Source organism: Triticum aestivum, chromosome 1D, assembly GCF_018294505.1.
Source record: "Triticum aestivum cultivar Chinese Spring chromosome 1D, IWGSC CS RefSeq v2.1, whole genome shotgun sequence".
NCBI classification, from domain to species: Eukaryota; Viridiplantae; Streptophyta; class Magnoliopsida; order Poales; family Poaceae; genus Triticum; species Triticum aestivum.
The window spans coordinates 375,617,063-375,628,971 of record NC_057796.1 but is presented as its reverse complement, the minus strand read 5'-3'; the positions used below and the strand labels follow the sequence as shown (position 1 = coordinate 375,628,971).

General features: G+C 49.8%; 1 protein-coding gene across 1 annotated transcript; it reads right to left on the bottom strand.

The window, feature by feature from the left end:
* Positions 1-327: 327 nt before the first annotated feature.
* On the bottom strand, positions 328-3,408 carry LOC123182190 (uncharacterized). Its single transcript, XM_044594687.1, has 4 exons — positions 3,159-3,408; positions 2,637-3,073; positions 2,256-2,529; positions 328-1,790 (listed from the first exon to the last, which is right to left on the bottom strand). Exons 1-4 carry the CDS (start codon positions 3,276-3,278, stop codon positions 699-701), a joined length of 1,923 nt encoding a protein of 640 aa, XP_044450622.1. The 5' UTR covers positions 3,279-3,408; the 3' UTR covers positions 328-698.
* Between the last annotated feature and the right edge of the window lie 8,501 nt (positions 3,409-11,909).

Here is an 11,909-nt window from a genome sequence, read left to right as displayed (position 1 = left end):
TTATACTTGAATTTGGAGCGTAACATAACATTATCTACCTAGTTGGAACGTTTAAGGAAACCATGTTTTAGTTGTTGACGAATCCAGTTGTCACACCATGTCCCTTGATGGATGCAATCATGCAAGCTTGATTTTGTTAAGCTGCTATAGCCTCGTGTGTCGCTGGTAAGTTTTGCTAAAACATGTGCACCTGCAAAATATATGATCAAATTTGTCTTGTAATCTACAGGATAAACAAAACAAAAACCCAAGAATGTGAGGGAAAAGCAATGCTTGACATGATGGATTTGTGTTGCGAAGCAGCGAGGACTATGGACAATGGAGACATGAGAGCGATCAGATTAGTTAGTAATAAAACATGACACACATCATTATCAGTAACAATTTTGTGCCTCGTGAGGGCATAAGAGAGAAGCCTACACTGCTTACAGACAAAATTTATTCTTTGATAGTAATACAACATGACACACATCATTATCAAACCATACGAAGAACCGACGGAACAGATAGCATCTAGCTCAAAGGCTATATTGGGATTCTAGCCATGCATAGCTACTAGTACACTCCAGCTACTAATCATAAGCACTACCATACTGGGAAAGCATGCCTGCATCACCAGAAGACATTCCCCTTTTTGAATCATCGCTAGACCTTAGAATTTCTGGGATGAAAGAAGCATCCCCTGTTGTAGGCATTGACTACATTGAATTATGAAGATTGTAATATCGATTCGGTGAGAAACCAGAACCATACTGGGGGCGGGATGAAGTTAACACGATATGACTAGCAGGGTTTCTTGAAAAGACGGCCTGCCGGCTTGATGTCAAACTGAACCTTGAGCGATAGCCATCAGCGGAACACACCTCGTCTTGGGGAAACGAGTCTGTCGGCAACCGGAACAAGCCAGCAGGGCCAACTGGTATCTTTGCATCATCACCTGGTAGACTGATCCTGCTAAGGTAGTCTTCTGATGCTGGCAGTGCCAATATCTCCTGGCTAAGCCGTTGTGACATGCAAAGTGGAAGTTCTATGTCGTTGACTTGCAAATCATCATCTGTGTAGTGATCCTCTGGTGCTGGAAGTGCCAACATGTCTTGCCTGGGTGGACTTGCCCTGCCCAGCTTTTCCCTGAGGGACATCTTGGCACGTTGAAGGGCCTCTAGAACACCTCCCACAACATCACTTGTGGGTGGCTGCATGTCAATCTGGTTATCAGTATGGTTATGAAAGCATGACGAGCTCCATTCGGACACTTTGCTTTTAGGGGTATCACTTAAAGGACTTCCAAGTGATGGTGTGGTTACATAGTGCTCATAAGAGTGAGCGTTCCCATGGTAGCTGGAACCACTGTCTGAATTCCCGTCTCCTTGACCTTTATTATGTACTGCATTTGGGCTGCTATGATAGCCTTTTTGTGGTGAAGAAGCTGATCTTCCAAGATTATTCCCACTCCCTTCAATAATTTCAGTATAACTTTTATGTACTAGCTCATCCTTCCTAGCATGCAATTCATCAACAACTGAAGCAACTACTGCAGTAGCCCGCTCGAAATCATTATCAGATCCTTCACACTTCCCAATAGCACTTACATTTCGAGCATTTGTGGACAAGCCAAAGGAAGATTCGTTCAACAAACACTCCGATGCACTGTTGATTCCAGAGAGATCTTTTTTATCCCTTGATCGTGTCTCTTCACCAACTAGTTCTCTATTCACAATCTGAGCAGCTCTGCCTCTCTGTCCCCAAACTTTTTCATTCTGATTTAACTTATTATCTCGGTCAACATCATCCTGGGAGTTGAAATGCAGAAGTACAAGTCAAACAACAAAAATCCTCGTATTTTTAAGTTCTATATCCAGCAACTGCAAAGTTCACTACACAAATAAAGTAAAAGAAAATTGTTTGATTTACATTGACAACAAGTACTTCATGTTAGGAGAATATAAAAATCATTCCAAAACACAATATGCAAGTTCGACTAAAGAGGAACACGGCAGTCTAATATTTCAACAAGCAATTTGATGACTATCAGGTCCATTAACTGCTTAGATCAACCAACTCTTGAAACCACCAAACCCATCTCAGGTTCTTAACATGGATCATATCTCCGTATGAAACGGCATCAAAATGCAATGTTAATCTTTCAACATGGTTCAATGTGCATATTTATTTTTAAGGGAAGAAGTACTAGCACAATAACCACTGTATCTAGCAATTCGTTGTTGACACTCGAATGAAAGTAAGTGTGCACGTACCGAAGTTGAATCTCGGCTCCCATTGAATTTCTTCTCCCACTCCCTCTGAGCATTTTCTTGTGCCTCATACTGCCCAATCAGCGCAGCCTGATTCTCGAGGACTCTCTCCATCTCCCCACCCTTCTCATACTCACTACCACCACAAGCACCTCGCCCGTCTTGGCCCACCTCACCGTCCAAATCATGCTGCTCATCGGTGCAATCGGATTTTCCCTGGTCCTCCTCCAGACCCTCGGCAGCATTGCCCTTGCCATCCCCACCTTCAGTCTGCAACCTGTTACAACAATAGTGTAACTACAGCAAGTTAGATAGGCCAATGCACCGCTACAGACCAAGAATCAGCACAGAACAGTTTCAGCAAATGTCGTTGTGTGCCAGGACCTCGGCTCCTTTCTCCGGATCTTCCGGCAGGACTGGCCCGGCTGGTACTTGGGCGAGGAATCCGCGGCGAGCAAGTAAAAGTAGCTCCTCCGGTGGCCATGGCCGTGCCGCTGCCTGAGCTGCCTGGCTTTGAGATTCGGATGCCGCCTGTCCGCGCCAGGGCTTGCGGCGCGGCCCTTCCAGGAGAGGCCCCCGGGCCGAGGCGCCCCGGCCGGGCCTCCGAGCTCCGAGCCCGACAGCGCGTCCTCCGCCTCCCCGCCGCCGCTCCCGTGGCCGGGGGCCTCGGGGGCGCCGCCGGCGCCGTCGTCGTCGGAGCCGGAATCTGCGGCGTCGGAGAAGCCCTGGGAGTCGAGGATGGCGAGCACCCCGGCGGCGGCCCGCTCCGCCTCCCGGCGCTGGGCCGTCACCGTCCGGAGCTGCTCCTCCAGCTCCGCGACCTGCAGCGGCGACAGGCGGTCCAGTCAGTCGGCAGGCAATGCCGCAGGCAGAATGCGCGGGACGGGAGCGCAGGGGCGCACGTACCCGGTTGGCGAGCTGGTCGGCGCGGTCCTTGGCTGCGCGGGAGACGGAGCGCTCGGAGAGGAGGCGCGCGCGGAGGAAGTCGATGGTCATGGCCGTGGTCGCGTCCGCCGCCGCCGCCATCTCGAACGAACCAACGAGCCCGCCCGCTCCGGATGTCCCTTCTGTTTTGGCTACGGGAGGAGCGACCGGCCCAGCGCCGGAAGGAAGGAAGTCACGTGGCGCCGGTGCGCGCTCTCTTTTCTTTTTGTCTGTCCCCCGCCCGTCCGCTTCCGCGTTACGCCACTGGCGCCGTGCCCGCCGGGCGCGTGGGACGTGGTCGCCGTAATCCACAAGGCAACGCGGCAGTAATGATAAAACCACCACCGGCGTGTGGGTGTATCGAGATTTTTTTTCAAAACTATAACTTTTTGTGCAGCAAATTCGGAAACTATAGCACTAAACGCGAAAAAATCAAAATTATGACCGCGTCGGCCTCGCGTTGGCCGAAGAGGTTGTTTTCGGCTCGGGTTTGGCCGAAAAGGACTTTTCGTCCAGGGTTTGACCGAAGTAGGGCTCGGCTGGGCAAAAGAGGTGGCGTCGGTGGCGGGCCGGCCGAAAATCATAGCTTCGGCCCACGCGAGGCCGAAGTGGGCTCTTTTCGGCCAGCGAGCGGCCGAAGAGCTTTTCGGCCAAGTGTTGACCGAAGAGGTCGGGATAAGGCTCGCACGGCCATCTCCTTCCTCTGGCTGTCGGCCAAGTGTTGACCGAAGAGGTCGGGATAAGGCTCGCACGGCCATCTCCTTCCTCTGGCTGCTCGCACTCTGTTTCCTCCTCTCTCTCTCTCTCTCTCTCTCTCTCTCTCTCTCTCTCTCTCTCTCTCTCTCTCTCTCTCGTTCTTCTCTGTAACCTCACAAGCCCGCGCCGATCTCCACCAGTTTGCACCCATTTTCACATCCAAGACACAGAATAGATAGATCATACCATTCTCCAACAGCCTACGGTGTTTTTTTGGGTATGGGATAGTTTTTTCTGCGTTTGGAGGGAGGAGCCATGGTGGGGTGGAGGAGGTGTGGTTGGGAAGGAGGTGGTGGTGAGGAGGAGCAGCAGCTGTGGAGGAGGAGGTGCGGCTTGGGGGGTGACCGGAGTTGAGCCTCCGGTCGTCGAGGGGGCGGCGCTGCCGTTGTCCTGTGGTGCAAGTACTCCGCGAGGTGGCCGGTGCCGCTGAGTGAAAGAGAGGAGCAAGAAGCTAGGGACACGCGCTTCGAAGGTATAACCATGCCGTCACAAATTTTCTCTGAATTGTATATTTTAATTAGTTTAGATAAGTCATATTGTGAAGTGCGGTGTTAATATATTTGTGGAGGCATTTTAGTGCATAGTTAGTGTAACGGGTAATATTAGTCTTCGTTGTGATTAATGAGAGGATGACAATGTCTGACAGGTGAAAATGTCTGAATCAGTAAATCTGACTGTTTACTACGGCGCTGGTAATGTTCGATATAATGAGTTGGGGGTTGATCTTAGCGAGTTTAAAAATGGCGTCATGACACTAGCAGACCCGGACAGACTGGACATTAGACAGTTGAAGTACTGGTTGACAACTAGTTTCGGTCTGGATCCTGAAGTATGTTCTGTCAGTATTCATGCATTGTGGACCAAATCCTGTAAAAATGTCAAGTGGGAGTTGATGCCGGTAGATAGGAGCCAGCATTGGTTATCCCTGTTAAGACGCTGCCGAGACCGAAGAATCCACCCATATGCACTTGTGCAACCTGTGCCGAAGGAGGAGAATACCGTACAACTCCACAGTGGGTATGAACCCGGCCAAGGCAGTGAAGTGGCTAACGAGATTGTTTTATCCGGGTCACAACCACAAGATGTGGATGCTAGCCAACCCGAGAAAGAGTCGGACTACGTGCCACACAATGTTTGTGGTCCTAATACTGGGCAGAGTAGTCAGTCGATAATATTAGCTGGTTCTGGTTTTGCTGATGGGGATGAGGAAGGGGATGAAATGCAGAGGGTGATGGAGGAAGAGGACGAGGATGGATTGGTGGAGGAACTGGATTCTGGAAATTCTGAGGATGAAGTTGAGGTACCGATTCCTTCTGCATGGGAGCAGGACATATCCACCGGCCTTACGGTCAACGATGGCCATGAGACTCCATGGCAGTATAATCTGGACCAAGTACAAATAGGGGCTATGTTTGATACAAAGAAAAATTGAAGTATGCGGTGATAAAGTGGGCTATGTCTACACAGAGGGTTTTCCGGACACACATATCAAGTCCAACAAACTATACCGTGAAATGTGTTGAAACAGGTTGTCCTGGGAAGGTGCACGGGCACGTGCCGAAGTATGACATCCACTGGGTTGTCACCATTGTTGTCCCACATAATTGTGTGAGGAAGAACCTGCTGGTGAAGCATCCGAACCTGACTTCAAGTCTCATTGCGCAACTCATGTATACAGAGATAGTAGAGAAGAAAGATATGGAAGCAAAACACATCCAGACAGCAGTGAAGGTCAAATGGAATTATGTCATTCCTTATGTGAAGGCTTGGAGGGCTAAGCAGAAGGCTATAGAGGAAAGGTTTGGGACATTCTTCGACTCATATGATAATGTTGTCCGTCTCCTTGGCATACTGAAGGAGAGGAATCCCGGCACTTATGTGAACGTACAACACGTGAGGTTGCTGAGTATACCAGATTTCATCTATACCAAGGTTGAGGAGATGGCTCTTCATAGGGTGATGAGACAGTTCCGTCTATACCAAGAGCCTGAGATTCCAGATATTCCACACTTGCCAGAACGCGTGCACAAGTAAGTACTAATACTATTTTAGTTGTCAGCTCTGCATTCATAATATACCTAATCATGTATCGTGCATGTCAATCTCAGGGACAGTCGCCTGGGAGGAAACAAGTCCATGGCTTATTGGCTTAAGAGCATTACCCCTTACGTTGACGAATGGACTACCGCTGCGACAAATATCTGGGGTGAGGTTCGGCCCTTTAACTGGGAAATGTTCGGGTTGTATCTGCAGCGTTACCGGCATACAACGAGGATCTACTTGGTTCCATCAGCTGCTCCTGATCAGATCGAAGCCCCTCTCACCAGCGATATGTACCCAACTGCCTCTGTTGTGGGAACCAGACACCACGCGGTACATGCCTTGGTTCTCATATGTTAAGTCTTTTGTTAATCTGGACATACAACGAGGATATAATTGGTTAACTCTTCGTGTACAGGGTGACTTGACAGTACAGGCGCGAGAGGAGGTTTCCGCTTTAATGCAGCGCTTTCAGAGGGGAGAAACTATCCCACCGCGAGAGGGCGTCTCATGGTTGAGGCGTCTTGATGACAAGCTACGCGGGATTTACGCAGCTGTTACGTGTAGACGGTCTTCGGATGTTGCACTTCCTCCTCCAGCACATCGTCCGCCACGTCCCTCTGTACAGCATTCAGAACCACGACCCTCTGTGCACCGTTCAGAACCACGACCCTCTGTGCACCGTGCAGAACCTCATCCTTCACAGCCAGGGAGCTCTTCCTGGCATGAGCCACCTCCTTCACAGCCAGGGAGCTCTTCCTGGCATCAGCCACCTCCTTCACAGCTAGGGAGCGCTTACTGGCATCAGCAGATGGAACTAGGTAACACTACTCACTACATTCTTTTCAACAGTGTAGTAATCGTTCCAGCAATCTCAGCAGTCACTGATGCTTACTGGTGGTGCTTCGTTCATACATTTGTATCAATTTTACATGTTTTACTTTACCGTAGGCGGCAACCAGTCGCAACCATTCATGCATTCAGAGCAGTCACTGATTCTTAGTGGTGGTCCTTCGTACTTTGAGGGCGACGGCGAGGATGATGACCAAGCTACAAACATTTATGGCTTCTCGCAGATGGTGTTTCACACTCCACCACCACCACCGACGCAGGAGACACAGACCGTGACAGACGAGGTTAACTATGGTCGTGGTTATCGCGAGCCTCGTCCACCGCCTCAGCGCTTATCGCCTTCCGGTCCTCGCCCGGGGAAGACCCAGACTCGTCGTCGTCCCCCGCAGTGATATGCTTATCTATCTATGTATGACTCATTATCTATGTTAGTTTCAGACTATTCGCAGCTGTGTGTCAGTATTTATGTATGAGACATGCTTCATGTATGTGTTACTATCGCACTTGCTTCTATCTGATCAGGAGACATATATTGTTTTATGTATGCGAGAGACATATTACTATTAATTTGCATTCTTATTCCAGTTACATTTCCAAAGAGACTACAACCGATAATTAAGATATAACTACATCTGAATTAAACGGTGCGGCTGAACTTGTGCAATACATCTTACATACTACAAAATGAAATTCAGATAGAACATAATGCCCTACAATAATACAGTACAATCTAATAATGCAAATACATCTGAATGAAACGGTACAACTGGAATACATCTTACATACTACATGAAGTCATCATCGTCATCCTCCGTTGATGCAGCCCTCTTGCCCTTCGACGATGCGGTCCTCTTGCCCTCCGTTGATGCAGAACTCTTGCCCTTGGTCGATGCAGAACTCTTGCCTTTGGACGATGCAGAACTCTTGCCCTTCGACGATGCAGAACCCGGAAGCGGCGGCATGAAGATATCATCGTCGTCCTCGCTCTCCTCAGTCCATAAAAATGTATTCTTTGTTGCAGTCCTTCTGAAAGTTTCACTCTTCGGCTCCACTACCTTCTTCCACCTTTCATGCAACCTAAGAAGTTCTTTACGTACCTCCTCATAGGTCCTTTCAGGCCACCCAGACCTACGTAATTGGTGAGCCAACTCATTCATTATGGTGTCACTACCAGTGAGTTCGTCCCATGGAACTATCCTATTGTCCATCCTGAAATCGGTAGCTAGACTCAGAAGAGTACTGCTCATCCCAGGGTGAAAACTACGATCGAATGGATAATGGGACATCTCGACTACACTACACTGGAATGCTTATCCACCTCCACCTGAAGGGGGTTTTATAGATACAGAGGAGAAAATGGCGGGAAAGAATGACTGCGGTATGGCAGGAAAGGGGGTTGGCGGGAACATAAGGCGGGAAGGGGTTGGCGGGAAACGGGTGGCGGGAACATATGGCGGGAAGGGGTTGGCGGGAAACGGGTGGCGGGAAAATACATTTTAGCCTAATGTATGAGCCATGCAACTTCGGCCTACACGAGACCAAAAAGGACTTTTCGGCCTAAACTTGACCAAAAAGTCTATTTCAGCCTACACTTGACCAAAAAGTCCCTTTTCGGCCAGGTCCCCACCATTTCGGCCAAGAGAAGGCCGAAAAGTCTACTTCGGCCTAGAGGTGGCCGAAAACTCCCATTTAGGCCAAGCGAAGGCCGACGGGCTGCTACTTTTGGTTTTTATGCAAATCATGCTATAGTTCCCGAAAATGCTATAAAATATATCATAGTTTTGAAAAAAAATCGTGTATCGACAGGTAGGGCTGCAACAAAAGAATGAAAGAGTTTCGTGAGCCGTGCTCGAGTAGTACGATCTTCTTGCGTAGCTCGACGGACTCCATGGGCGTGTTTGGCAGCCGTAGTGACCGGGCCTGGCTAGCTTAAGTCTGGTTCACATGAGGCTGGTTGCGTAAATGCAGCCTTTAAATCAACATCTACAATCTGTTTGATTGACCGCATTTAGTTCTCATGTATTAGGGTTAGCTTAGCGCATGACGTTCGGTTGCTTGTATTGTCTACATAAGCCAGTTGTTTGGTTGCATGCAACGCCTGTTGTGTGATAACCTCTTCGGTGCGGTGGTGAGGTTACCAGCACACATCGGCGTCAGGAAGAACACACACAACAAAACATAATAGTACTAGCAGTTATAAATATTGTGCCACACATAAACGGGCAAGTTCAAACGCAAAGCAGTTCGATATTAAACTAAAGCAACTAGAGCATACGAGGGGCTGACCTACGCATTCACGGCGAAGGCGTCGTCGTGTCTCCCACCTTGTCGCCACTTGAATGCCTTCGTCATTGAAGACGAGACCTTCAGCATGTCGGGAGTCAGCAGCTTGAAGGTCACCATGAAGCCTATCTTGATCTGATGGATGGCAGCGAAGGTGGCCCAACCCTGATCGAGGGTGACCTTGCCATTCAGCAGCCGGACAGTGACCCTCTAGAAGCAACCGATGTTCGTCTTCAATTTGAACTCCTGCGGCACGGACGGGAAGTGCCTCGTGAAATCCAACGGCATAGGTATGGCCTCGAGCTGGGGGGCCAGGATCACCATGCAGAAGGTGGTTGACCCTCCCACCTCATGGTAGTGGCCATAGTTCCGGCGCTTGCCAGTGGGGGGGGCACCTCCGGCACGTCGTCATCCATGCCCGGGCTCTGGACGGGCGTCACCTGCACGGGCGTCACCTCTGAGGGCGGCACCTCGTCCTTGCCCTTGTCCTGCTCCTTCGATGGCACCACCTCCTTTCCTTTGTTATCCGTGTCGATCTGCATTATGAAGAGGTTCAAAGGCTGGGTCAGCATCTGCATTATGAATGTTGCAACATCGCTATTAAAACCTACGCTCGTGTGCCCCTTTATTAACCCACCTTGTCGGCACCACTTACCCAGTCTCTCACTCTTCCTCCAACCTACGCCATGAACCCCAACCCCAACGCTAACCCCTTCCCTTGGGGCATTGGATGGAGGGCTTTCTTCCTAGGGTGCTCGTTGGGTGACCGCACCAAGTTTGAGAACACCATGGAAGTGTGCTCAAACTTCAGCAACATGGAAGAGCTACACAAAGAGTGAGATGTTGTGGTGAAGAAGGCGACGTCGGAGGAGTTGAAGACACTGATTCCTGACACAGCAAAGGACGCTATGTCAGTCAACATACTTCGTTGGGCCATGAATCAGGCTGAATCCGGCGACGTTGGACAGAGAGCAAAGTGGGCCAAGTATAGATAGTACCGGTGTCCTCATGACCATCGTGCCGAAGTGTACTTCACCACAAATATTGTGCCTACGGAAGGGGAAGAAGAGGATGCTGTGGCGATGATTGTGAGGGCGCCGGAGCCAGGAAACCAAAGCATGCCAATCGAGGTGGACTCCAGCGAGGAAGAAGAGACGGTGGTGCAGGAAAAGACCAAGACCAAGGCCACCCGCCGCTCCAATCGCCTCCATGATGCCCGAGGCTAAGATCTGTGCGTACTATGTAAGATGAACCCTAATCCCCATTACTTTTGTACTCAATCGGGATCAGGAACCTCACATATGTACCGGTAGTCATGACGATGTTATGGTCGCTTCTATGGTGATTCCCCGTTCCCCTAACGCGGATCGAATCGAAACTCGAATCGAATGCGATGTAGTAGGCACGGAGGGGGGGGGGGTAGCTTACCGCTATTGCCAAAGTGCTGTTGCGGATGCCGGTGAAGGTGGCCGGAGGTCGACTTGCTGTTCTTCGATCTGCTGCACGCCGCCGCCGCCGTCGATGAGAGTGGGGAGAGAGGAGAGGGGAGAGCGAGCGGTGAGGGAAGGTGAGGGTAATAACTGTCGGCGCTTCGGGAAGCAACATAGCTTCTCGAGGGTGGCTCCTCGCGTGTAGCCCCCGTCGCCCACGTGCCTCGCTCGGGCCCGACTCGCGAGAAACTGCCGATTCGAGCATAGCTCGCGGGCCTGGCTCGAGGGTGCTTTAAAGTTTGTGCGATGTAGGCTGAACAGTGTGTATCCATGCCAACCAAATAGCCCAAACTCTTCTCACCATGGCCTGGTTGGGCCTTATTCGGGCAACCAAACGTGCCCCATATGAATGGAGTTGAGCATGATGAGCTGTAGCTCGGTGGAAAAATGAGCGCAACACCACCTACAACGGGTGCATTACGCCAGAACTTTGTATGATCTTTGGCCACTAATTTTGTATCCCAATTACATATCTGTTGTGAATCCTTGTCTTATGGTACCATTAACTATCGTCTTCCGGTTATGAGAAAATAAACCAAACTACTCTGAAGAAATACATGGTATCACCTTTTCGATCAAAATAGTATTTATGGTGTTTCCTTATGATGTTGCTGAGGTCTATCTGAAAAAATGAAAAAAGAAAAATGCCTCATATAGATATTGCCTTCATCGTCTCGTGCTCAAAGTGGCTCGATTTCGTTACAAGTTGGGCATAAGCCATCTTTTTCAGCTCGACCTTTAAGAGCAAGTATAATAAGTCCTAGTCAGCTGGCTATAAGATGTTCCACATCAGCAAAAGCTTAACTGGAGGAGAAAGAAAGTAGGAGTGAGAAGGGCGCCGGCGCTTCGTCAATCGCTAGCGATAGCACAAGCTCCCATGGAATCGAGCCAACATGCAGCCCGCACAATGACTAAGGCAAGCGCCAGCCAATCAATATGCCTTTCTCTGCATCTTTCTTCATGCAAGCATTAAATACTATAGCTAATCTACAGCCAGTTTATTATATAAACAGGCTATATAGCTGACCTGGCAGTGCTATAGAGCCGGCAGCCGGCTCTTCTATTAGCTTTGCTCTAACACGGCTTAGTCTTAGCTCCATCGACTTTTAGTATGAGCAGAGCCGAGCCTAATCTAACTCACTCCAACTCACTTGTTTGCAGCCCTGCCGACAAGGTTGGTGCTTCCACTTCACCTGTTCGTTCGCTACCCCAGGTTTGGTGCTTCAGCCCGTATGTCACCCCCTCCGATCCAGGCAGCCATGCATGCTCACATGGCCGGAAGCGTTGATGGCGTTGGCACCGTACCTGCGTA

Coding starts and splice junctions, on each gene's coding strand:
- LOC123182190 (XM_044594687.1), bottom strand. CDS start 3,278: ATGGCGGCGGCGGCGGACGCGACCACGGCCATGACCATCGACTTCCTC. Junction 3,074..3,158: donor CCGACCAGCTCGCCAACCGG/GTACGTGCGCCC, acceptor TCGCCGCTGCAG/GTCGCGGAGCTGGAGGAGCA. Junction 1,791..2,255: donor GGAGCCGAGATTCAACTTCG/GTACGTGCACAC, acceptor TTCAACTCCCAG/GATGATGTTGACCGAGATAA.